General features: G+C 39.9%; 1 protein-coding gene across 1 annotated transcript in view; it reads right to left on the bottom strand.

Moving 5' to 3' along the window:
* Positions 1-26538, bottom strand: part of LOC139712640 (C-myc promoter-binding protein-like) — a 107753-nt gene that overhangs the window by 49925 nt on the left and 31290 nt on the right. The window contains exons 3-5 of the mRNA XM_071624452.1: positions 20692-20908; positions 17702-17838; positions 16988-17186 (exon numbers count right to left, since the gene is read on the bottom strand). Of these exons, the coding sequence (XP_071480553.1) occupies positions 16988-17186; positions 17702-17838; positions 20692-20868 (513 nt within the window). The 5' untranslated portion in view covers positions 20869-20908. The remainder of the gene's footprint in view (positions 1-16987; positions 17187-17701; positions 17839-20691; positions 20909-26538) is intronic.

Here is a 26538-nt window from a genome sequence, read left to right as displayed (position 1 = left end):
ATCATTAAAAAATGATTTTGATAATGTACCTTAAAAATTACAATTAAACCCCATCACACCGTCATACAATTTACCGTTTGGAAATAATAATCTAAGATGCAGGCTACCACCTATCAGAATACAAAATAAATCAATTTATGAGTAAAATAAGGGCAAATGGGCAAAAAATAATAATGATAGTAAGCGGAAGTGAAGTGAAAAAGTCGATCCCGATCAACACGATTATAAAGCAAGATTAGAAGAGATTTGCTGCGTTTGGATACGATCCTAGACGATCTGATGCGATGATCACGATCAAAAACTAATCGTGTTAATCGCAGAAAACTTTTGAACCGTCCAAAATTTTCCTACGATTAACGCGATTGCCACGATTGACCTTAAGATCTGATACAATCTGATAAGACCATCACGCTCGCTGCACGATTAAGACCACGATTTCAATCGTGGCGCCAATCGTGATAGTGGGAACCCCGCTTTACATGTAGAAGTTCTCAACATAGAACAAACCAGATCTCCCTGAACAAACTAAAGGACCTATCATCATTGATAATATTTCTTTTGTTTGCTTTTGAAGGAGCCACTTAGTCATGCCAGCATCAATTCAATTACTCATCAAGGTGCACTGTGAACTTCAAACTGTCGTTCCGCAAGATCTGAAGTTCGCCAGTTGACTGACAGCACTAACTGCTTTGAGATATACAAACAATAGTGCGTGCTACACAGGTCAATCACATGGTCCAGCTATGGTCTTGACCGTATTCGAAACTGTTGATGCAAGCTCCACAAAGGTTGAACAACTATTTGAGCAATGAACGCTTTTTATGATGAAGCTGTCCATTGACTCTAATAGATGATGAGTAATAATCTAGCTATAGCCCTATTTGGTTTTAAAACACTGTAACTTATTTCAGCCACAATTGGGGGCTTCCAATACAAGAAAAGATGATTCAATTGGTCATGCAATGAGTCAGGAGCATTGCTATGTCAGTGCATGAATCCAACTATTGTTACACATACAGAAGCAACCAGTTACGACTGAAACAGACATTAAAGGGACTGTACAGTACTGGTTGAGGTGGGGATTCAGGTTTACAACATTCCTAAGTGAGATAATGAGAAACCTCTTATGAAATATGAAAGAGCATGTAATTTTAAGAAGGATTCAACGTTTATTTGATGAAAATTGGTTTTCAAATGGCCGAGATATAAAAAAAAAGTGATAATAATACAAGGCGACAGGTCATGCCTTTTATTAGGATCTCTTTGTTTCACCTTGTTTTTGGATATCTCAGCCATTTCAAAACCGATTTTCATCAAATAAATTTTTGATACCCCATAGAATTGCATGCTCTTTGACATCTCATAGAGCGGTTTCTGAATATCTCGCAAAACGTTAAAAGCTAAAATCCTCACCTCAACCAGAACTGTACACACCCTTAAAGGCACATGGTCCCGGTGGTTTAGTCAAATGCGTACGCGGGCGCATGGCGCAAGTTTCCTATAGAGACCTACGCTATCGACTCTTCTTTAGCGCTTACGCTGTGGCCCACTTCCCCGAGTCCGAAGTAGTCCGATCCACTGTAGCCAGTGGTCCGATCACAGTTCGGCTCATGATTCGGCTGACGGGATGACAGCTTTAGCAAACTTCTTTTGTGATGTCATAATAAGAAACACATATGCACGCACCCTGGCATTACTACAGACTGCGTGATGCGCAGAGAAAACAATAAAGGCAACGTTACTTAGCAACACCTACGTGCTTTACTCTTGATGACAGCTCAACTTCGGCAATCTTCGTATCAACGCTAACAGTGATCGGCAGTATCATCAACAGCGCCCTCTACACTACCGGGACTATGCGCCTTTAACATAACAAAACACTCAAAGCGAACAATAACCTTTCCTGCCACATCTGAACTCAATAAACCAAAACCCATTGAGACACTACAATGGCATTAATAACCAGAATTCAGTCCATGCTAGTGCCTTTTTGTGCAATTACACACATGACATTTATCTGCAGTGATCGATGATTTCCAAAATCTATTACTCTCACTGCCCCCAGCAGATTTGATGTGGGGGACCACTATTCAGCATCAGGGCAGTCTTCTTCTAAACACTCTGTTGATAGACGAATGGACAGGGACATAAAATAGGGGTAAACTAGGACACAGGCCTCAATAGATTCCTCAAGAGTACCAAGTAGCAGACGATGATTGGGATGCATTCTCATTTCACTGGGATCGCCCCAGGTTTACCTTCAATAGAGTCACTACAGGTCAGTGCATTTAGTGCCATGGAGGGGACTTTGCTAGCATTTCCAGGGAGGGGGGTGTATTGAGTAAAAGGGAAAGGGGACATCTTTTTGTTGCCTTGATGATTGATATTTTTCCCCAGTAAAGCAGTATATCACAGCAAATAGATCAATCACTGACACTGTTTCCATACTCTACTCCATCTTGCCTGAAGAAGACAGGCATTAGATAAGGCATCACACCCACTGTTTGGGAAGAGCCGTGAGCGATGTGAGCCCCACCCTCCATAATAAAGCCAAAGAGAGTGTTCAATAAATATGTATTAGTAGTCTCTTTTTCCTCCTCCTCCTACAGGCAAGACTTGATGGGGGATAATGAACTTCTCAAACACTTACAGAGCAAATCTTCCTGTCCCGCAAATTTCCATCAGCTCGTCATATCCCCAAATCTCTCCCAGTTCGCGTTCCATTCTGCCTTCCTACCTTAACCCCTTTGGTACAGGGAGAAAACAAGCAGCTTTGGAGTTACATGTACAGGTGATATGTGGAATATGTATCTTTCTAATCCGAGTGGGCATTATCGGGACAGCAAGTAAGCTCTCAATATATTATGCCTACAAGAAAAACTCTCTTCCACACAGGGCTCAATACTAACTTTTTTTCCTCTCCCTGGTGGCCTGTTTTAGGCCACTACAATCTTCAAATCTGAAATTTTGGTGGCCAGTAAAAGAAATGTAGTGGCAAGAAATTTAAATGAAAATATAACATTCCATTAAGAATCTTACATGCCTGATCAGGCCAGCAAAAGATAGCCTTCTTGGAAACTTGTTGGCCCGACATAATTTTTAGTGGCCCTGGGCCACTGCTAATGTCGAGCCCTGTTTTACTACATCGTATCACTGTTTCCAAGTCTGCCGGGAAGCGATTAGATATTCCAGGACACGGGCTGATGGTATTTAAAGCTCGACGATGCTCGAAGCTGACTATGATGCTAGTAATGCATTCTGAGGAACGACCCTCCTGACATTTCGATTTCTACTCTAAAAGCACGGAAGACAGAAATATGTCATCAATTAAAAGAATGGATGACAAGAGCAATGCTGTATGACAGATGACTCAAAGCCCTAATCTTAGTCTGAATTTTGTTCTTTTTGTCCTTTCTCTTACTCTGAAGTCCTCTATACTTCATTTGTGATTCGCTGCAGTAGCATTTCTACGTAACTGCAACTACTACAGCAACATTTGGAAATTCTGACGGCTAAATGGCCGTTGCCATGGTATCAGCAATTACTGCATGTTTCATATTGAGGACGTCTTTTATGCAACAGGGCCTTCTGATTTGAAGTCCGTTCGCTTGATGCACACATAAGACAAGGCTTTACAAGTACAAATATCATAAAGGTTCACTGAACCCACTCTGTCCAGGAAACCAAATTTCTGTGGTTCCGTCCTGCATCATGTTTATGACAACTGTACAACGAGGAATGTTCCGTTTGCAATTTAATTTTGCTAGCCAAGATTCACAAAATTAAAATGCACGCGACAGTTTTTGTCTACACTATATGCATTGAATCAAGTGCCAGTGACAATTCACACAAATTTCATGTTGCAAAAAAGGCCGTTGGCTCCAATTCGTGAAAAGTTCATGCCGCAAAAATATCTTTCTGTACAGTACTTTTATTATTCATTGCTAGAATCTCATGAAGTACAATGAAAAAGCTTCTATCCTTTAAGCCCTAAATTTTGGTCATATACCAATGATAATTGAAAAAAAAATTGAAAAAGAAGCACTTTCAATTTTCTAGCAAAAAAAAAAGTGATTTCTCTCCTTGTACACTACATTTGACCTATGGGAGGTATTAAATACTCTCATGAGTTGTTCGTTTTGCAATATTGGTCAATGCAAGCATTTCTCACAAATGTAAACACTGCAAAATGTATCTCATGTATATGTACAGTGAATAACTTGACATCTCAGTACAGAAACCATACCCTCTTCCTCCCCCCCCCCCAAAAAAAAAAAAAATTAAGCATGTTTGTGAGCATGTAAAGTACATCTGTATGTCTCCACGGGAGTGTGTGAGTGTGTGAGTGTGTGAGTGTGTGAGTGTGTGAGTGTGTGAGTGTGTGAGTGTGTGAGTGTGTGAGTGTGTGAGTGTGTGTGTGTGTGTGTGTGTGTGTGTGTGTGTGTGCATACCTAGTATGTGTGTATCCCTTAGAATAAGGGCTGCCAACATTAACACGTCAAAATTAGAGAGATAGCATAGAGCAATCAGGGAGATACTTTTTATTACATGCATCTCGATAGACCAAATTGATACCTAAATCAGGGAGTCTTTTATATTATACCGCCAGGACATTAAGAGAAATTTTTCTTTTTCATCGAGCCTCCAGCAGCATAAGGAAGGCATGCTAGAATGCAGGATGTTGAAGGTGGAACAACAGAAGGTCAGATGTCATTCAACCTGGCAGCTGGAAAATCCTGCCATCGAATGTTTTTGTTATTGAGATGCATTCAATTTTTCATTTCATCTCTTCTACCCGCTTTGACGACGACCGTGAAGGAAAAATCTTGATGGGCTTACCATTAAAAAAAACCCTGCGACCTTTCCACCGGCAACATCTGCAGGTTCAGACCAACAAATGGATTGCACTACAGATATCTCCCCTCACTCCATCTCTCTCTCTCCAACCCCTCTCCCCCCCCCCCCCCCCCATTCTGTCTCCACAGAGACTTGAAATGGACACAATATGATGAAAACGTGAGAGGGATGTTGCTAAACACCTTCACACAATGAAAAATGAAACTCGATCTGCAGCAATAGGTACTGCAGCTTCTGCAAGTGCAAGTCCCTAGACATACTCTTCCGCAATACTTCTCTCTCCCCCTCTGTCTTTTTTTTTTTTTGGTACTCTTTCTAAGCAATAAAGTAATTTCAGTTGCAGGTATGCGCGTGATGGAGTAAGCCGATATCCTCGCCCAGCTCAAATGACCAGCAGTCAAGTGCACACCACAGCTAAAAAAAAAAAAATCCCACTGATGGGCTCCACATACATATGCCGACTCCAGTTTGCCAGTCTCTTCTGAATATCCACTTTTGCCTTGTACCGACTTGACTGCACAACACAGTCAGAGTTTATAATTCATTCTCTTAATAGCAACATCGTGAACATTTCTTGCTAGCTGGCTGTCTTTGCAGTGCACTCTAGTTTCAATGTAGGCCTACGTGGTACATTTTGTCTGTGCTGCAAATTTCAGCAGCGAAAGTTCTCTCATTTGCTATGATTTCATCTGATGTTTTCGGGTTAAGGTGACAGATGCATTCCTTTTCAGCACACAAAGGGCATCTACGTCATGTGTATCCTTTTGCTGCCTTTTTATGGGAAATGTCAACCCAGCCCAATGTAGCTCAATGATCACAGTAAACGCAATCAGCAATAAAGCAGTCACACACTGAGTGAACATGGACAAATATCCAAGAAAACTTTAGACTGTTTAAACGTCAATGTGGCGTCTTTACACTGAATCAAACAGGCATCTCGAGACAATCATCTCCGTAAAGCGAATATTGCATCTCATCTGGATTGCTAATTATCTATTGGTGCCAAATAATATATATCATAGCATGTCATAATTTCTCTCCAGACATATCAATATCATTATTATGCATGGTCAAAAGACATAAAAACTGAAGCACCGACTCTCGATTAACATGGCTACAGCATTTTTGTTGGAAAGTTGATCTTATCATATCAATCTTAAACAAAAGAAACAAAGTAAACAAGGATTTCATTCAAGGTGACGCCATGCTCTCATTTTCAACAAGGAAGGTCAAATCAGGTCCCCATGGGACACCTGGAAAAAAAGAAGGATTTACTTACTGCGATATTGACATTGTTTAACTTGTCTAGAAACCTTTGGGCTCTCTTTAACTTGAACCTGCCAGTCTAGACACTTGTTCCTGCTATTTACAGCAGAGGATAATGGCTTTCAGCGGTTCAAGGCCTGACCTGGTCCCAATTGTATCTGTAGTTATTTTAGACCTAACTTCATTACTTCAATGACAATGAACAGAAACGAATCTGTACAGATTTTTATGCTCCATTTACCTAAGAAACCTAAACCAGCATCTATAGGACAAAACAAAGAAGACAGCATACCTCCTTGTTTATTTGCTGAGCTTTTTTCAAAAGGGCTATTTATTTATTTGTTCATGTATTGTCTTGTTGCTTTTTCATTCATTTGTTGCTTCATTATTTGTTTGTCTGTTAGTTTTGTGTGCTTTCTCTTTTTCTTTTTTTCTTTTTTCTTTTTTTTTGGTAGAGGGGGGACATCAGCAGAAGGATATCAACAGCCCAAGGTTGGGCACTAGAACTATCAAGAACTTGATATTGAATCACATTGGAAAACTGATCAAGTTCCTCGATGCTTCAAAGTTCTAACCTTGAAGCTGGCTTGAAATCTACCTTTCCTTCCTCATGCACGCTAAAAAGTATTCCTATTATAAAACAAAGATACATTACACATCTCCAGAATTCATACACACAAAAAAAGAAAAAATCCCATGGAATTTCTTATTGGCATTGTTATTTCTTGTAGGTGTGTTTGTGTGGATAGTTGTTTTTTGACCTTGACAAAGAGGGTAAATACAGTTATCGTAGGCAAAGCTCACCAGAGAAACAATAGTTTGCCATAAAATAGAATCATTATATTTCTCACATAATATTCATAACTGTTCATATGCCAACCCTCTTAAATTCTGTCCCTTTGCCCAATCCCATCCCCCCCCCCCCCCCCCCCCCGTCAAAAAACAAACCATCTGACTGCAGCAGCTGCTTATAGAGAACGATGGTAGAGAAGATGAAATTGAGACGAAAGCGAAGGATCAATAAATTTGACTCAAACCTCTCCCTATTAAATCAAATCAATATTTTTGAAGTCTATCAACAATGTCACCCATAGGCCAAGCACCTGCAAACAGCAATCTTGCTGGTTATTCTTCTATGACAGGTTTGTAGGCCTACTTGTAATCCACACACTGCTCCTCCGCACATGAAACAGTTAAATCCACAACTACACTCTAGAACTGATGTAACTTGATATATTCCTTTCTCATACATTATAAAACACAAGTTTTGTTTTGTTGGTTGTTGTAGCAATAGCTTGTTGCTGCTGCTGTTTTTGTTTTTGTTTCTGTTTCTGTATTTTGCTTTCTTTCTTTTAAATCAAAAGACTGTACTCAAGAAACATACAATTCACAATCTGGGGATCATTTTACATCTTGGGAGTCATTTCACAATGGAAACAAATGAATAGTCACAAGGCTCTGGTGGGTCTGTCAAAGGACTACAGTGTGTCACATAATATGTAAACATTTATCATGTAAAATCTTTCTTACCATCTAATGTCACCCAACTTTTGCTGACTTGTTTTTTCTCTCTCATCTGCATTAAAGTAATTCTCAATATTAGGCATATCATCTCTTTGACACTTGACTAATTAAGGTAGCACAAGTTGAAACTGTCTCAAGATAATGTCATCTGCCACTAGCAGTAGCAAAGTTTCATTGTTGTTTTTTCTTGCTTGCGTTACATTTTAATTCTGAACGTGCAATATCTATATTCCTAACACAATGAAATCAATCAAAAACCCATCTGTAGCTATACTTAGCATTGCAGTGTCTGCTATGAAAACATGACACATAAATTCTGTGCTTGAAATTCATGGAATGAGGTATTTTTAAAATGTCAAGTTCTAAAATCTGGTACAGCAGAGTGTGGTTATCTAATACAATTTAGTAATTGATATCTTTTCTACACAGAGTTGTCTCACTCACCATGTCAAGTATCACAAAGGCAATAATGCCTTCAGACAATACTGTACATTGCAAATGTCAAGAGGCACTTTCTCTAATCACATGATTGATATTGATACATCATTATTCGAAGCACAAAGTGTGCCCGGGAGAAGAGCCAATTCAGATAGCATCCACATTTAAGCCAGACAAGTCTCTCCTTTCTCTTTTTCTGTACCAAATCAATTAGCATTCAATGTCATTACTATGCCCTCTAACCACTCGACTGCCATCAATTGTCATGACTTCCCTTTGTAACCCATCAGAAGCCATGGTCATGACTTCCCCTACCATGGCATTACAATGACACTCAACACTGCCAGTACCAATTGACAAGAACATCTACCCGTTTCCTAATCACCACTAGCCGGGCTGGTTAAGGGCTACAACCCTCACAAAAAATTGACAATGGGCACCCATCCTTGATGGTGCTGAAAGCTATTATGAAAATTAATAATCTTTATTTTAATTATATATTGATTTTTTTTTTAGGGTTCATTTGCTCCAAGACTATTGCACACCTATATTCTCCTGTTGTGACAGAGGTGCTAGTGTTGAACACTTGTAAAGCCTGTCTTCTATGAGCTTCTTGAACTAGTTGGTGCAAGGGGCCATATATGTAGTGTCTTTAGCATCTACCTATAAAGCTAACTCTGAAAATTGTATACATGTGAATTTGTTGTTAATGTTCATCATGAATTTAAACAGATTTTGCCCCCCTAACCCACTCCAAGCTACATCCAAGCTACATCACTGACTAACAGTGCCATGCACTAGCATTATGCCCTATACTGTTGTAGATATGATCTAAAGGCTATTTAACACTGCGGTGACCCTAACTCCACTGGCTCTGCAGTGCAAAGAAACTTCCTAGAAATGTGACAAATACATCTACGGATATCCACAAGCAAATCTCATTACTACATGAAAAGGACTCTAAACAACACTGCCAATGCTCAAAAGTGCAAGAACAGTGCTCTCTTTTAGGCCTTTTTTTTCACCCTTTTATTGCTCGTCATTCATTCCTTTCATTTCTTCATACTTAGTCTCCTTCCACTGTCAATGGCTCCATGACTCATGATTCCAGTCACTCTTTTAAAAGTCGGTTCTCTTCGTACAATATCGCCCCCTGACAAGACTGAATAAATATTGCTACAATGGCCTATTCAGTCAACATACACAGTCCAATGACTCTTAGGAAACAGAAAAAGGGGAGGAAAAAAAAAAAAGAAGGTTGTGTGGCTCTGCAAGATATCCACATTGCCTTGCAATCGCACATGGCATGCATGATTTAAATGGAAGCATGCTTCTTTGCCATTGCAAACTAGTATAATCACCTTGTCCTCCATGCTAAATGACTGCATAGTTTCCATCTGCTTGATGATTATGTAACATTAGCAGTAACTATGACATACAAATACATGGCCAAGTTAAGTTTTGTCTCAGGATATAGACATGAAGTCCGAGAATACTTCACGATTTTCAATTGTCACTACTAAAAAAACTGAACTAAACAATGCCACAAATATTTCTGAGTATGAACTATTAAATCAGCATATCTGTGGATAAATTATACAAAAGTATGTGGGCTAATAAAATCAGTATTAATCATCAGTATTTAAATCAAGCAACTAGGGTAGATTGTACCATTTAAAGTCTTCTTCATTACTTTCATGGCAGCCACAATGCCTGGTTGCCGATGTGGGCACGAAAGCGCCAAAGGGGTCGAGGGTTATGCTCACTACCCACGGTGCAAATTTGCACAACCCAGCTCTGATACGTGACATGCATTATAAGCATGCGTGAAGGTTTATGTGAAACTCTGTCCGCTTAATCCAAAATGACATTATTTTCCACACAATGAGGACAATATGAGATTTTCTGTTCTTGTTTTGTATCTTCCCCATTTACTGGGGAAAGAGGGGGAGGTGTCTGTTTTGCACAGCTTCAGCCCCTTGCATTAGCTGTACAAGGTGATCATTCAGCGATCGAACAACCCAGCTCACAAAGAACTATGTATTCCTTGCATTCTGCTTAATGAAATGCTATGCAATGCAAAGGCCGAAATTGGCAACAAAGATTACACATTTTTGGGAGAATTAGGCCTTTCTTTGTACGGCATTGGAAAGTGAGAATTTCACAACAAAAATTCAATGTACTATAACTTTATACAGACAACTCTTTACATGAACACATTGCAATGCATTCACTAAACAGACACCACTTCTTGCATTAACACACAAAGCACCCAATAGCATTGGTATCTCTCAATGCAACATATTTTCTCTGGCAGAAGTCAGCTATAAACAGCCATGTTTAGCAGGCTTTGAAGCATTCTGTTTAATACATATCTACTCTATTCTGCTCTTATGCTGAGTTGGGTTAGGTTTTTGTTTCATTTCTGTTTCATATTTGTTTCGCTTTTATGGCAGATGACTACAACATTATTCATTTAAGAAAGATATTCCATTTCCCATTCAAGAGAAGTATAGTGCACAAAATTGAAGTAAAATGAAATTTTGCAAATCGTCAATCCGCATGCTGCAGATTCATTATCAATGCGCCGAAATACCACTACGGATATCCTGCCCCAGAAGCAGAGCATCTCAGCTGAGCCTAATGCCTTCCTGTCATATCCCTAAATTCTCTCTCTTTCAGTTTCTCTCTCCCTCTCTTTCTCTATTATCCAATATATTCCTATCTCTTTCTTTCATATCTATATATCTATTTATGCTCTATCTATTTCAATCTACCTAGTATATCCATCTACTCATCTACAACGTATAATTCATCTCTCAATCTCTCTTAGATCTATCTCTCCTCACCGGAAATCTGCCCAACATTTCGTGCGCAAACTAGGAAAGCATCCGGTTCTTCACCTGTGCTTGAAATGTTTGCCTAATGATGCATCATTTGTCTGAGGCACACACACACATACATGCACAAAAACACACATAGACTTTGAACGTTTAGATGCAAACACTCATGGCATATAGCTGGGTTAATGGTCGATGGATGTTTGGTTCGAGTCTTACAGCATGGTGTCAGGTAATGAGCTGAACACCAGCTGAAGGTGGCCACATCACACTGCATTATTACCACTCCCTGAAATGATAGCGATGCAAGTACAATGTAGTTCTCGTTTGGAGGGGGGCGGTTGGAGATTTGATGAGCAGTACAACATACAGTCAAAAACCCTTTGTGCCAGATCAGTCACATACTCTGACATTGCATATATGTCATGGTTGATTTCATCATCACAAATTTCTGAGAGTCCGCCAATATTTATGAATTCAACAACTACCATATATTTCGCAGCAGCTGATTTCATTTTCACAAATCTCTCAAGTCCACCAATTAACACTAAATCAACAACACATATTAAAATATTGCCTCCAGTAACAGAATTGCAATGTGTATATAATTTTCATGGTGGGAAATCCCTCGCTCTGTTCCCTGACAAAGGATAGAACCAATCCATAATGCTGTCACTGTGGTTCTCAACCACAAATTTAATCACAGTATTTGGGCAATGTCACGCTTGCAAAATATGTATATGGTGCATACAGAATGCTACTTTCAACTTGTTGCAGGTAGTTTAGTGAGGGACTCACTCACTTTGATGGCAAATGCATTATACAGGCCAGAAATCCATTTGGCAGATTACTGTTCTCACAGTACAAATGTGGCCCTGACTTGGTAAATGACAATGCACACACCCAGTAGTACATAATGCACATCAGTCCCATCCTGTGTAGAATGGGAGTGATAGAATAGGCATTCATAAAATAATGCCTCGACACAGCCCACAAATGATTTATTGCAATATGAAGGATGTTGATCATACAGAGCTGGTGGAAAAAGAGGAAATCCCTACATAATATCCACATATATTGTTGTATATCTCATATAAATCATTCTTATTTTCACATTGAAATGAATATTGCAATGATTTGGGATATTTGAATTAGATTATTCCCGATTTGCACAAAATGTAGAAACTAGAACCACACAACATGGTATGTTTCAGGGTGATCTGACTAAAAAAGTGTCCTCAATAACTTGAGTTTTTGTTTTGTTGAATCTGTTCTCTTCATCCCAAAACTTCCATAACATTCTTGTCCTTTGGTAAATGCTTTCTGTGGTAACCAATTGCTTCTTGACGACTGTACTGGTGCACAGATGGCATCACAATTCTAACAAGGACTGGAATCCAAACTATCATCCTCTTACAGGTCTGATGGGTCATCAAGTTTGCCGATACATAAGTCACGTGTGACATGGGTTGCTAGGTGACATGTGTTGCCTGGCAACCCTCCATGCATCTCTTGACATTTATAGCAAGGAGCATCAGAAGAGAATTACACGGAGATCAACACTATTTTTGTGACTGTGATTCTAATCTGCCGCGGCCCACTTCCACACAAAATCATTCCATATGCTGCAGCCATTCTTAGCTTGCAAATATTCACAATAATTATGATGATAAGTGCACACTAGATCAAAATTGTTAGACAGTCTTTATGCACAAGGTTGAGCATTGGTATTAAAGCGACCTCCAAGGTGCCATAATACATCAAACACTACATATATGTTCTTCATACTGCTCGAATGCTTACTGATATTATTTCATTCACTGTGATTCAGGAAACTATTTACAGTATTTTTTTTTCCCCCACATAAGCTAGTGATGAGTTGGTTTATTGTGGTGACTCATTTTGTTTTGCACAATTTTTTATGTTATGCTCAGTGATTCGTCATTGAGAAAAGCAAAGTAAAAAACCACAATCCTTTCACTTTCTAGTGAAAAAGACCTAATGCTGCATGCAAAGTAATTGATGCAGATGGCTGATTTGTGATAAACGAATTGTTTCATTTATGATTAAAAGTGACTATATGAGTCCACATGTAAACAAATCTAGCTATTACTGCATGACAATGCCAAAAATCTTGTTTGGGGCTTTGCCATTTCTTTGACTCACTTTAAGTGGAATTAATCCTGAAACAGTGAGCACTATTAATCTACCCTGGTCCCAATGCATAATTTTCACTTTCCAACATTTCCTACCAAATAAACTTGGACTAAAAATGTGAATTTTGAACTATGCACCCTCACTCCAAACTGAATCTCAAATCCACAAACAAAACCACAACTGAATAATGATTTACTATGCGAGAGGCAACTAGATGTGATGCAGGACCCAACACCACAGTATTGCCCACTACTGACCAAGGTCACCAAAAGTTTAGCTCAATCTTCAACCTTTTTTCTTTCATTCTGACAGGATATACATCCAGAGTCATGTGGGAACTTTAAAGGGGGAAGCCCCTGACAATATGAGTTGCAACATACACAGAAATCCTATCATGCAGCTAACTACAACAGGAGGGTCACTTTCTTGTTGATTAAGGAAAACGAATATCACATTTTTCTGTCACCATTATGGTCACCAACTCACAAAGGCCAGGAGTATAAGAAATTCCTGGTAAAAAGCTCTCTTGATTCACTGCTGAAATTGATAATGTACACTGTAATCTTGTGCTCTGTGAGTGTTAAAGAGCTTTATGAGCCAAATTTCCTCAAAACTGAAAAATGATCATACCAATTCTGATCCGCATATCCATCGCATCTTTTTGATTTGTAATCCTATGCCATAGTCGGGTTCGAGACATGTTGTTTTTCTCTCCTACTACAAGCCTTTCCCTTTGAGCAAACTTGATACCACTGATGAACCACCGTCACAATTTTTCTCACGATGCAGACCCTCCGGATAAAGTTACCTCTGCAAACCTTGACTGAGTCACGCACAATTTTATCAACGGCATCAAAAGTGAGAATATCACCTGCAGATTCTGACAAAAAAATTAATCCTTATGATCCACTTTAACTTTTAACAAAGAAATCTAAAAAACATAATATTTTCCCACACATTCACATTACCGCTGATTTCCAACATGATATCGGCAACACGTGATTTCATCATCTTTTGAGAGGTGCAAGTTTCTTTCAAACTCAACACACATCCACACAGCCAAGACAGGGGCTTTAATGCGGCTCCTCTGTACTGATTTCTGCGACAGCATTTTTCAAAATCATGATCTCGAGCTCCAGACATTTGCACACTCATTTTGCCTGAAGGCAAACCAAAAGAATTGAAAAAAAAAAAATGGCACTTTGCCAAGCAAAACGAACACTTTCCCCAGGCTGACTCATGCTGCCTTCATTTGTCTTTATGATGGCGTGAAGTCATCCGGGCTCCGCAAACGATTGGCCGACAATCAAGACCAAGCACGCACATTGTGACATCAGTCACCAATCTTGCGCAGAGAAAGCATAAAAACGAACACATGGGCCTACAACATGAGAACGGAGACCTACACGCGTTTTAGAGTGACATGCTGCTCCGTGTACAAGTCCACGTCAAGAGATAATGTGAGATCAAGGTAGATGTTTGACTAAATTCAAACATAGAATGAGATAGCTGTGGAATTGTAAACTTTCCCATGTTTTCAAAAAACCATGATTTTCATTGCTCCCACAATTGCAAATCAAATGACACAGTACGTCCTACTTTTCCACTGGTTTGCATATATAAACATAATTTCAAAATTTTTTGGTCAACAAATGAGGGACAACAATCCCTCATCTTAAAAAGTCACCATTGCTAAGTTATTGCAACCCTTTGATAATGTAATGTAAAGAACATTATTCATTATATTCTAATTCACTGCATACAGGAAAATTCAGTGAATATTTGTGTGCAGGTGAATTAAAGAATTAACATCAAATACTTCCATCTTATTAGTGTATGGGTGAGTGATTTTGACGAGTATTGCTGTATCATGAAAGCATTTGAAAACTTTGCAAACTCCATCTATAGCTCTAATTTTCCATCTGATCATAGTGTAAGTATGTTTGCTTGAATGTGGTCACATTTCTACAGTCAACTTGAATATGATGCAGCTTTCCATTTCGGAACACACAAGCTCATGGACAGATTTGTCAAAAACACAAGAATCTTTCAAACATTCTCCGCACCTTGTCAACACAGGCATGAATGCTTGGCGCAGGGTAACAAATTGCTCAACCCATTTCCCTGATGAAAGATGCCAGCTTAAATTCTTCATTCCGTCCCCCGGTACCAGTATGCAGCTTTTGTGCTTTGATAAAGAAAGCACTGCACTGACATTTGCTTGTGTGTTGTCTTCAAAGTTTACCGGAAGATCTCTGCTGTGTTGTTTTCACATACGTGACAAAATGTTCATGCGGCAGGCACATTAGACTGGAATCAAAATTCATCCATTAGTAGCAGAGTCCCTCCCCGCCTCTGCCAACTCCATCCCCCCCTCCTCCTCTCTCCACCCGCTCCCAAATTCATTAGAAACTAATGCATCTTATATAACCCAAGGTAGGGAGGCAGAAACTTGAGAGCAAAAAGACACAAATCAAACTCTCCCCTCCTCTTCCCTATACCTCTGTGAAAACAAGCAAATAATTTGCACAAACTTCACCTGATAGAGAGACAAAATGCAATGGTATTTCCTGCGATGGTGTGGAAAAGCAAAATTCACAACAGCCACGTCTTCAGTAATACGTTTTTGCCATTAGAGCAGAAACAGGAAAAGAATATACCAAACAAGTGAATGAGTTTGCAATTTAAAAAAAAAAAATGAAATGCTATATTTCAGTCTACATCTGCCTCACTTGAGCCATACATTTGGGATGTATCTCCAAAATGCATTGCTCAGATGTTTATATCTCTTTTTCTCGGAAGTAGAATATTAGTAGTGTAGTTGTGTAATATTTGTTCATCTAACTGCATATTGATGGATCTGTTTTAAGGCACATGTAATCTCATATTTCTTCCCTTCCTTCTTTCGTGCTCAACAACACATTCTATTTTTCTTCTGGCCGCCCTGCATCCATGCATCAACAATCGACTAGCTCGACGTCTTCTTGGCTCCGATTGATGCGCCTCAAAAAAAAAAAAAAAGAGGTAAAAATCAATACAAATCCAATTTGGGAATTTGCATTTAACGTCATTTCAAAGATGTTGTGGACTCTATCTGTCTATCTATCTCTTCTCTCCCCTCCCCCATCCCCATCTCTCTTTAGATAAAAAGAATCTGGGGAAGCACATAATTCACCTGCATCTCAACAGGTGTCACGCCCCCACAATGTTTTCAGAATCTGTATGCAGGCTGAAGAAGGCTTCCTGTACGCCCAGCACAGTGACTTTTACAGAGAGACTTTTTTGTTTTTGTCCTAGCTCACACACTTGTGCGTTCTTGTTAATCCACATGTATGAAAGCTGACAATTGTTGTTTTTTGTTTTGTTTCTTTTTTTGCATGGTACAAACGATCTGATATTAAACCAGCATGTAATAAATAAGCTAGTACTGCTGTCTCGTCGCACTTAAAACATTAAAATTCTTGTGTCAAGAGGAGAAACATAGTAGAGCATTACACAATGAAGCATGTCAGTCAAGATGGTGGACTGACATTTGCGCTGACGTTCAACAATGAAGAGCGCATAAATATCTGCAACAGCTCTCATGCCTGGAGCACACAGATGCTCATTGTGGGATGTGGGTGTCCCACCACTGAAGTTGGCAAGAATTTTGCAATTGCCAAGAAGCTAGCTGATACTGCGAGGGAGATGTCTGCTGCAAAGGTCATTAAAACTGTTGCAAAAACAGACACTTCAAATCACAAATCACATCATTCTTAACTACACAGTTACATCGCTACATACAAGCATCAAGAACGGATATCTGTTGAGCTAAAAAAAGGGCACTATTTGAAGTGTACACACAATCACGGTCCTTCTGCATCTCGCCGAATATTAGAGGGGCCTGTTGCGAGTTAGTTTCTCACCTTGTTCATGAGAATGACGCAGATATCGACGACTGCCAAAGCGTTGTGGGGCGCGCTCTCCGACGCCCGTCGGAAGGTGATATACGCCCGCTGGTTGTTGACCCCGATCCGGTTGCTGACATTGGCAGGGTGTCCATCGGGCGTGCTGCTGACGATCTCACACCCTGGCATCACTCGTTCCTTCCCCTCATACAAAATCCTGCACAGGGCAAACATGTACAGAAAATGCTACAAATGTTCATAGTTTAACATTTTATCAAAACAAAAAAACTAAAAACAAAACCTTTGTTACACACTTTGTAATGAAGGAGGCATTGTCTATTATTTGGGACTTTTTTTTCTCTCGCTCTCTTTCTCTCATTTTAAAACTTTGATTTGGGAAGCATTTACCTTGTAAAACCAAACATCATATGTTGCAACTACTTTCACAAAACTTGATTTATTATGTTCAAGCCACTCACCAACATTTGGTGTTCTCTATTCCTTCTATGGCAATGGCATGGCAAGGCATCTCATATACAATTTTTAGACATGATGATCTGTCTATATCAACATGAGGACTACATAGAAAGCTGTCCCTCACCCAGTGAGCAAAGAAAGAGGGCTACTACCTCCATTGTCAATCCAACATTACCATAATAAATACAGTACTATTCAGGACTGTGCAATCTTCCTATAAACACTAATGGCCAGCCTGGTGGGCTGTGGGCTTACCCAATGTCAGTCAGAGGTGGCTTATCGTAGCCCCTCTTGACGCAGAGGAAGATGGACGGGCTAGCAATGCTCCCATGATTGAGGTCTGCCGCCAGCCCAGAGGGTGTGGTCTCCACACAAGTGAATCCTGGTGGAACCTGGGTGGGTGGGTGGGGGGGGGGGGGGGGGGGGGGGGGGAGGGAGGGAGGGAGGAAAGAAGAAAACAACAAAGGTATAGGTCACTTTTCAAACGCTCTATGAACCACCATTCACATAATGACATTATTGTACACTGACAGGATGCTGACAGCAATAACAAGGTAAATGTAAAGAAAGTTGTCATATCTTCTACAGTAAAAATTAAGTATATGGAAAAATAAAAATGAAATAATAATAATACTAATAATAATAATAATAATAATATTGATATTAATATTGATGATAATAATAATAATAATCTATTTAAAAGCACTCATATGCATCCTTTGCTTCCCAATATTATTAGAGAAAATTGAGATTCTGTAATTTTGATGAGAATGTTGCATTTAATAACGATGTTATCAGTCCCTGTGATGTGCTTGACATGAATTTAGAAAACACTGAAAATCACATTTACACTGCACTAGGATATCTGAATGAAATGATTCAGTCATTATGAGGGGACAGGATTTGAAGTGCACGAAAGTGACAAAATCTAATTTGAGGAATATTTCTTTCATGCATCATGTATCTCACTTCTGCTCTAGACTCTGTAGAACGTGATACAAAGTCCCACTCCCTACCTCCTCATGGTCAGTTGCTATACATAATTTATGATGTCAATGCTAGTTTCCGGCACAAATTCGACAATGTTTGGCTAAACCCCAAAATTCAATAGCAAAAATAGAATAACAACAATAATAAACAAAAGGGTATAAATATGTAGCCATGACGTCAACAGAATTTGGCAAAAGACAAATTCTGCCAGGAGTGTGATTTTCATTATATATAACTGCTTAGATAAACCCATAAACTTGATACCCATAACTTGACACAACCCTCATGTGGGTAATGCATGCCACAGGCATTTCCAATCCAATGCACAAGGGGAAAGAGAATTAAAAGATAGGATTACGTTACTAATCCCTCACCTCTCCTTTGCCCACCCCCGCTGTAAACAAACAGTGATTCCTCTACTGACTAAAAAAAAAAAGAAAAAAATATCAAAGTGCTTTAAAGGTAGTGGTCACAAATATATGCATATTATGGTAACAGGGTATGTCAACAGTGGGCAGACTATAATTTGTACTGTGTTAAATCATGGCTCTAACTCTTTAATTAGGGCATATTTTGGAAGAACTGCTACAAATAATCAAGACAGACAAATCGAAATTTAGAATCGAAACTGACAGCCCCGAGAAATGGTGAAATATCCAGTTAATTACACGGAGTTTCCAAATCAGATGTCTTTTGCACATACAAAACTGTGTTATTGACCCGTTTGTCTGTACTTTCTGAGACACACCTTCACAGGAGTTTTAAGAACAGCATTACTGTTTTCATACACCATCAAAAATCAAATTGCAGCGAAGAGCATAATTGTACAAAATTTTACAAAAAGTTTCATGGTCTCCCAAGTGAACATTGTGGGTTGTTTTGTTGTTGTTATCATTGTAGTTGTTGTTGTACGAGGCTTTTCTTTTCTTTTTTGTTGCTGTTTTATTTTTTTTTCTTTCTCTTTTTTTTTTTTTTTTTTTTTGGGGGGGGGGGAGGGGGGTGGGGGGTCATAAAGCTCTTTGCCCTTCGAGCTATTCCCTGTGCAGAGGCAGTAATGATTTTAGCACTTGACACACGAAGACATCAATGTCCCACCTCCCTGATTTAAGCGCTTCTTCTGCCTCTTGTACATTTGTTTACCGTAATGCCTTATGAACTCTGATTTTTACATCACTTTGTATCTTTCTTTTTTTTCTCCATCTGTTCTAAAAATCGCACAGCATGTTACATAGTCATTGTCAGTTAATGCACACATTCCTAGTGTTCATCTAGAGATTAATCCTTCATTGCAGTTGACGTCAAGAACAGTTAAGTGGTTCAGGCTCTAAATAGGCATCATCAAAAAGCTAAGAAGTGTGGAGGGCACGATTAGGGCCTTTCACGCTGTCAATGAAAAATCCTAGTAAGAGTTGATTGGCACCTGTGCCACAAGCCACCTGAAACATCACCAGAATGCGTAACAGTCTGGAGCCTGATTTTTGCAATAAGAACTCTCACCACAGAAATAGCCATATTCATCTGATCACTTCTTTACATTTAAGGTTACTCCCCACAGCTACAAGTACATGCGTAAGAAGTGCAGCAAGCCCCTCGGCTGATGTTACATCATGGCCATAGCAGCACAACACACACTGCCACTTTTTAGGCAATTGCTCGTGCTCATTAACCCATTGACGATGGATTGATTTTGCTATAACACGCATAATTTCCCATAGACACCTGCCCAAGTATTCTCGGGACTCGTCCTCAACGGGTTAAGATAGCTAAAAACTTGCATAACTTGTAACATCACAATTTCTTTATTGCACTGCATGTGAATGGACACCTCCCAGCATTGTAAATACCTAATGTCACCATGTTTCACAGCGAGAATGCACGGGCCTCTCCTGAGAAAGACTATGAGGACAGATACCCACCTTTTCCCACCCCTCAGCTGATGTTACATCATGGCCATAGCAGCACAACACACACTGCCACTTTTTAGGCAATTGCTCGTGCTCATTAACCCATTGACGATGGATTGATTTTGCTATAACACGCATAATTTCCCATAGACACCTGCCCAAGTATTCTCGGGACTCGTCCTCAACGGGTTAAGATAGCTAAAAACTTGCATAACTTGTAACATCACAATTTCTTTATTGCACTGCGTGTGAATGGACACCTCCCAGCATTGTAAATACCTAATGTCACCATGTTTCACAGCGAGAATGCACGGGCCTCTCCTGAGAAAGACTATGAGGACAGATACCCACCTTTTCCCCCTGACTCTTGATGATGATCGCTACATCCGTGATGGGGGCGAGGTTCTTGGGGGGCTTGCGCGGGCCCTCGCTCTGGATCTCCTCCTCCAGCGGCCGCGACGTCTTCGTCAGGCCGGCCACGACAAAATAATCGGCGACCCTCTGGCCGCCACTGTGATCCTCCATCATTGGCTGGATCTATGTGGGCATGTCGACAGCAAAGGTAGTCCTGCAGGCAACAAGAGCACAGGGAAAGTGAAAAACTACATCAGTATTTAATCCCTGACACAACTCTCAGTTTGTACAAAATGGAAAGGGAGTTCATGACTAAAAGGATGTGGATATACACTTTTCTTTACAACTGTTATGGAAGAGCAGCTATTTTTGTGCTCTGACAGAGTTTTATCAATTGCTTTCCGTGGAAGAGGAACCCGGGATGGATTTCAGATAAATAAGCACTGGTTTGTGATCGAGTATCTATGCGATATGTTCCTAAACATGTCTGAGGTTACTAAGTATCACCATGCCGAAGCAAATTTCCTCACTGACCACTATCTCCAAATGATTTAATAGCTACACCACAAACTCAATGGCCCTGTCAATCAAACACAACTCTCAACGTACATGCTAGTGCATAAGAAAGTAAATGCACTAGCAAGCTACTTGTACTCTTGACCTCTCAGTTATGTTTTACAGGTCAAACCTATGTAGGCTGCTAATGTACATACAGAAGCAAGAGAAACCAAATTGGATGAAACCGTAAGAGCACAGATGGCCAGATGTGATTAAGAAGCATGTCTTGCAGAAATATGAATCAAAATTGCTTTTGTGGGAAAGATTGACTTGTATAAGATAGCCAGACACATACATGTATACAAACAAATTCTTTCATGAGTGAGAAAACAATCTCTGTCAACTTCTGTGAATGATTTAGAGTAATCTGCAAGCAGAAAAGATTTTTTTTTTTTTTTTTTATCAGGGGGGGGGGGCAGATTACCTTCAACTGCAACTATCATGTTCCTTGTAATGTTTCATTTCTTTCTTCTCTATATTCCTATAAGAACACCCCCTCTAGGCTATTAAAGAGGAATTAAACAAACTTTTCATGGGACACTGAAAAGGCATTGGCAATGTGTAGGCTTCCTATGAGGTCACACCACGTTCAGTTGTCTGACAAAGCAGCGAATGGTGCGTGGCAGGCATTCATCCCGAACAGGGCTTGCGTGGGATGCATTTCATTGTAACGACCGTTTGGACAACACTCCTCCTTCCTTGCATGTTTACGAGCAAGGAGGCTCTGCACTTCTTGTCTACCTGAGCATGGTTCCTTAAACTTCCCTTCCCACACAAACACACACGTCAAAGACAATCAGACTGGGGGATAAAGACGGACATGCCATAACCATTTCCTGCGTCCCATCTCGCCTGGCTGATCACAAACTTATCATGGGAACACTCCTAGACTTCCTTTCGTACGCTTCTCCAGCTTTGGTTAAGAAATGCTAAATGAATTGACAGAGAAAAACCTTAAATTATTGTACAAAAAGGTTTCATAACAACCTAGGGATTTCATGACCATCTTTCTTTCTTTTTTTCCTCTGGACCAGTGGAAACTGAATATGACACCTGTTGCAGACCATGAACACTACAGTGTCCTTGGAGAAATGTAATCATAAAACAATATTCAATAAGGGCTTGTATAATAATGAGAATATACCACTGTAATGGAAGGAGAAGTAAAAAGCAAGAGAGTTGTCAGCTATCACAGGATAGACACATTGTAGGTCTGCGAGCATTTTTCTCACTCAATGATTGTATGCACTGTTTTAATACACAGTAGCAGGTTCATTCTTATGACTGTCAAGTACATGCTAACCTGTGCACTCTTCTTGCTGAAACATAATAGCTGTATTTTAACAGGCTTTTGTACTTGAGTATGATGGTGTAAAATACTGTAGATATGGCACACACACACACACACACACTAATAGCATTATACCATGTCTTGTAGACTTTCATTCATTTGCTATTAGTATTGACATCGATAATTACGCACTCTCCAAAAAAGATATCATTTCTGACGTCATGACTTCACAGTCTCGTTCACAAAGACTTGCTACACACTGCTTACGGTGATTTTACTGAGCTTTTCTCCACACTAACTGCGATTAATTTCTACAAAACTGATATATCGCTCTTCATCTAGGAACCTTCCGATCCTTTAAAATGTACATTTGGACAGGTGCATGGACAAGTGCACGGACAAATCACAAAATCAGCCAATTACGGGCTGCATGATATGGCATCCACTGCAGGCATCATTCACATCCACCCAAAGTCAATATCAAAATATGGCCCTGCATTATCATGTGATATCAACTGTGCACTAGTCACGTAAATTTGGTGCAAGTATGAACTCGAAAATGGCAGGATGGAAAGTGAAATTGCAAACAGAATCAATTCTGATTACTATTATTATTATCATTTTTTTTTTGAGGGGGGGGGGAACTTCTTTCATAATGACTGGTGCCACAGAATGTGTAGCATTGGTTTCCTGTACAGAAAGTGCCGTGCGGGACAAAGCTATTGTGATTCAGTGTTTAGGGCGATAATGCTATTCCCCTTCACTGCTTTTGATGAAGCGACACACGGTAATACCACACTGTTGGACACACAAAGGTATTGATCACATACCGCGACAGACTGGGGCATGATAATGGGTTTAGGGGGCTGATGAGAGTGGGCACCAGTGGTACGTGCACTTGACAAGGCCACCTACAATTAATTGTTTAGATCAGAGACTCTGACGGGATTGTAAATGAGGCGTGTAAATAAGAGTAACCAGGCCATGTGGCTTTCATGCCTCCAGCCTGTTGTATCAATTCACAATGTTCAAAAATGCGATAAGCTTTGACTGAGTGGGAACACCGCTCAAAAAGGCTAGTCCCTATCCTACTCCTCTCCCCCCTCCCACCCCCCCCCCACCCCCCCCCCCCCCCCATCCCCCTCTCTCATTATCCCTCATCCCCTTTTGGGAATAGGGGGTGGGAGCAGGTAATACATATGCGCATGCAGTATACACTGCCACTGAAAAACTGAACGTTCAAGTATAAAAAGATATTGTATGCTATACAATATACACGTATAATGTATGCCTTGATGCCCATATCAACCACTTAAGACCAAATCACTTTTGCTTCATGGGTCCAGGGTGTGCTGTGCTGAATCTTGCACTGGTTGTTATCAGCAAGGAAATATGCCGATATTTACCTCGTCATCATACAGCATTATATTCATTGGTAATTCTTCCATGACTGCAACTATGTACTACAGGTAAAAGAAAAGTTCGGCATCGTGTGGACTTGTACACGTTGCACGAGGCGCAGTGCGCACATCTTCACAGCAAACCCTGCTTTGCAGGCCAGCTTGGGTGTTCTTCTGTTTCAGGTGCCTGCATTTCCTCTCATGAAAAGATGCGCATGAACTTGAAGTCAATATACCGTACATGACATCCTCAGGAAGTTCCGAAGCTCTCTAAAAGCCATTCTCTTCCCCCACTGCCGGAACCAGCCCAATCCCTTCAGGATTTCCACTAGGACGGAAGCGATAACACCGTGCCCAGCATATCCAGCAGCTGGCAGACACACACTTTCATTATTATTTAAAGCCCCATACAGCTTAGGAAACAAAAACATACACCTTGCACATGACAACATATTCATAAGTAATTGGAAGTATAACTGCACATACAAAAATTCTTGTACAAGCTTTATAACTTTATGAAACTCATGAATATTAAGTTTAAAAACGTATCATCTAACATGTATATAAAATATTATGAACCAAAGTAAGATCTCAATGAAAGAAATAATATCAATTTGTGGCTAATACTTGAAACCCTTTTTCTCTATTATTACATCCTGGAAAAGAATACAGGTAAACAACACAAACCTTTAGTTCTCATTGATGAAGTTCTACATGTATCTGAAGACTCAACCCCTCCCACTGATAAAAAAAAAAGACCCACAAAAAACGAACAAACAAACAAACCCCCCAAGATAGAAACAAACAAACAAATAGCTAATACCTGACCCTGCAATTGCCAGCTTGGTTCCATATATGTATTCTATTCATTGTAATCAGTATGCTATCATAATAAAACAAAAGTCACTTGTATACATGCAATATGCAGGTATTGTACACATTTGTTATGATATTGTTACCTCAATAAATCCTAGCATTTTACAATTATGTAATAGGGTACCAGTAACCTTTGGCTCAATTCTATGATTCTATCAAAACCTCGTCACGTGCAGTTTGTCATAAGAAACCAAATTACAGCATGCTCTACGCATACCACCGTAGTCATGTATAACTACAGTAAATGTTTTTTACCCCTTCCATTTGTTCATGTATGCCCACTGAATATTTGTGAGAAGAAAGTCTTTAATGTCTGAATGTTTTTCACTTTTTATCCACTCTGGCCAATAATGCTGGCTCTGTCCAAAGGATCTTGATCAAAAACCAATCTCTCCCAAGTAACTTGTGCTACAGTGCCTCTCTCGAGGTGCACAGAAGAAAATTGGCTGCAGAGTCTTTGGAGCAACTGAGGTGAATGCATTCTATTTCTGGGACACTGGGTCACTTCGCGCATTTGCCCAGAGTTTTTTGTGGCCTTTCCTATTCACGGGTCAGGCAAATTGAGCATTAGGTCGTCCATGGCCAAGAGGCTATGGCAGCTAAAAAGCTGGCAGATTGAAATAGCCTGGCTTCCAGGCTCAATTTTATCTTCTATTGGTAGGAATATCATTGCCTTGCATACAGTTCTGTACATCGATCTTGAACAGAGACTCTAACAACCTGGCATGTTCATGCATATAATATGCAAATTTCTTAAATAGCATCATACATTATGCATAATGTACAGATTTAAACCTTAGCTGCTCAATAGGCTGACACATTCCTGGACAGGGCATGTAGCAAAGGAGCTCATTACAGTCTGCAAGGTAGGCTAGGAGAGGAGGATCCCGCAGAAATCTCCTCCTGTAGGGCCCCCTCGTTGGCCAGAGAGGGGAGTGTGGCGGAACGTCATTCATCGCACCTAATAAGATGCACACCTCCTGCATCAAACTGGAGGCATATTACCCAGGAGGGTGCACCTCAGTACAGGAGAGAGCCATTGTCATTATGTGAGGACACAATTTCATGAAAGAATGCAAGGGAATATGATCAACAACTGTTTACACGCTGCCATAAACACCTGCTGAATAGGCAGGTATCACATGCCATATGATGCTACACCGTTTAAACAAGCCATACCAATGCCTTTGCAAAAGACTGGGTAACACCATTCTGTGAGAAGATTGCTCTGTATGATTGTTACAGCATGTACCTTTAGATATTAAAAATTTATTTAATTACATAGAATATATGTATTTCTTGTTTTCTATCTTTAAACTACATTGAAACTAATACTGCAAACCTTGATTCATGGCTAGCTAAACGCAATCCGTGACTCCAGCAAATACTAATTTCTCCAAAGATTTGCGAGTGAAGAGGGTAGGAGTGTGGGAGTATTAAAATCGAGTGATGATGCAATAATGCTGGTTTCCATAGTTTTATGCAAAACTCAACAATAATCATCTACGTGTGGATGATTATTGTTGAGTTTTGCACATAGCATTAATGATAAACTACAGTCAACATTTCAGTTTCTATCGGCACTTGGATCAACCAGAGAATACAGTACGTACATATCAAGTGCACCTCATGATGATCATGCAGTATGTATATCATACAATGTACCTACAAACTGTCATCAGTCATCTATATCATGGACACTGTAAGCCTGCTGCTCTG

This window comes from Diadema antillarum, unplaced genomic scaffold (genome assembly GCF_040938485.1).
Source record: "Diadema antillarum isolate AM-2024a unplaced genomic scaffold, OU_Dant_1.0 scf00000041, whole genome shotgun sequence".
NCBI classification, from domain to species: Eukaryota; Metazoa; Echinodermata; class Echinoidea; order Diadematoida; family Diadematidae; genus Diadema; species Diadema antillarum.
This window is presented reverse-complemented; position numbering and strand designations above follow the sequence as displayed.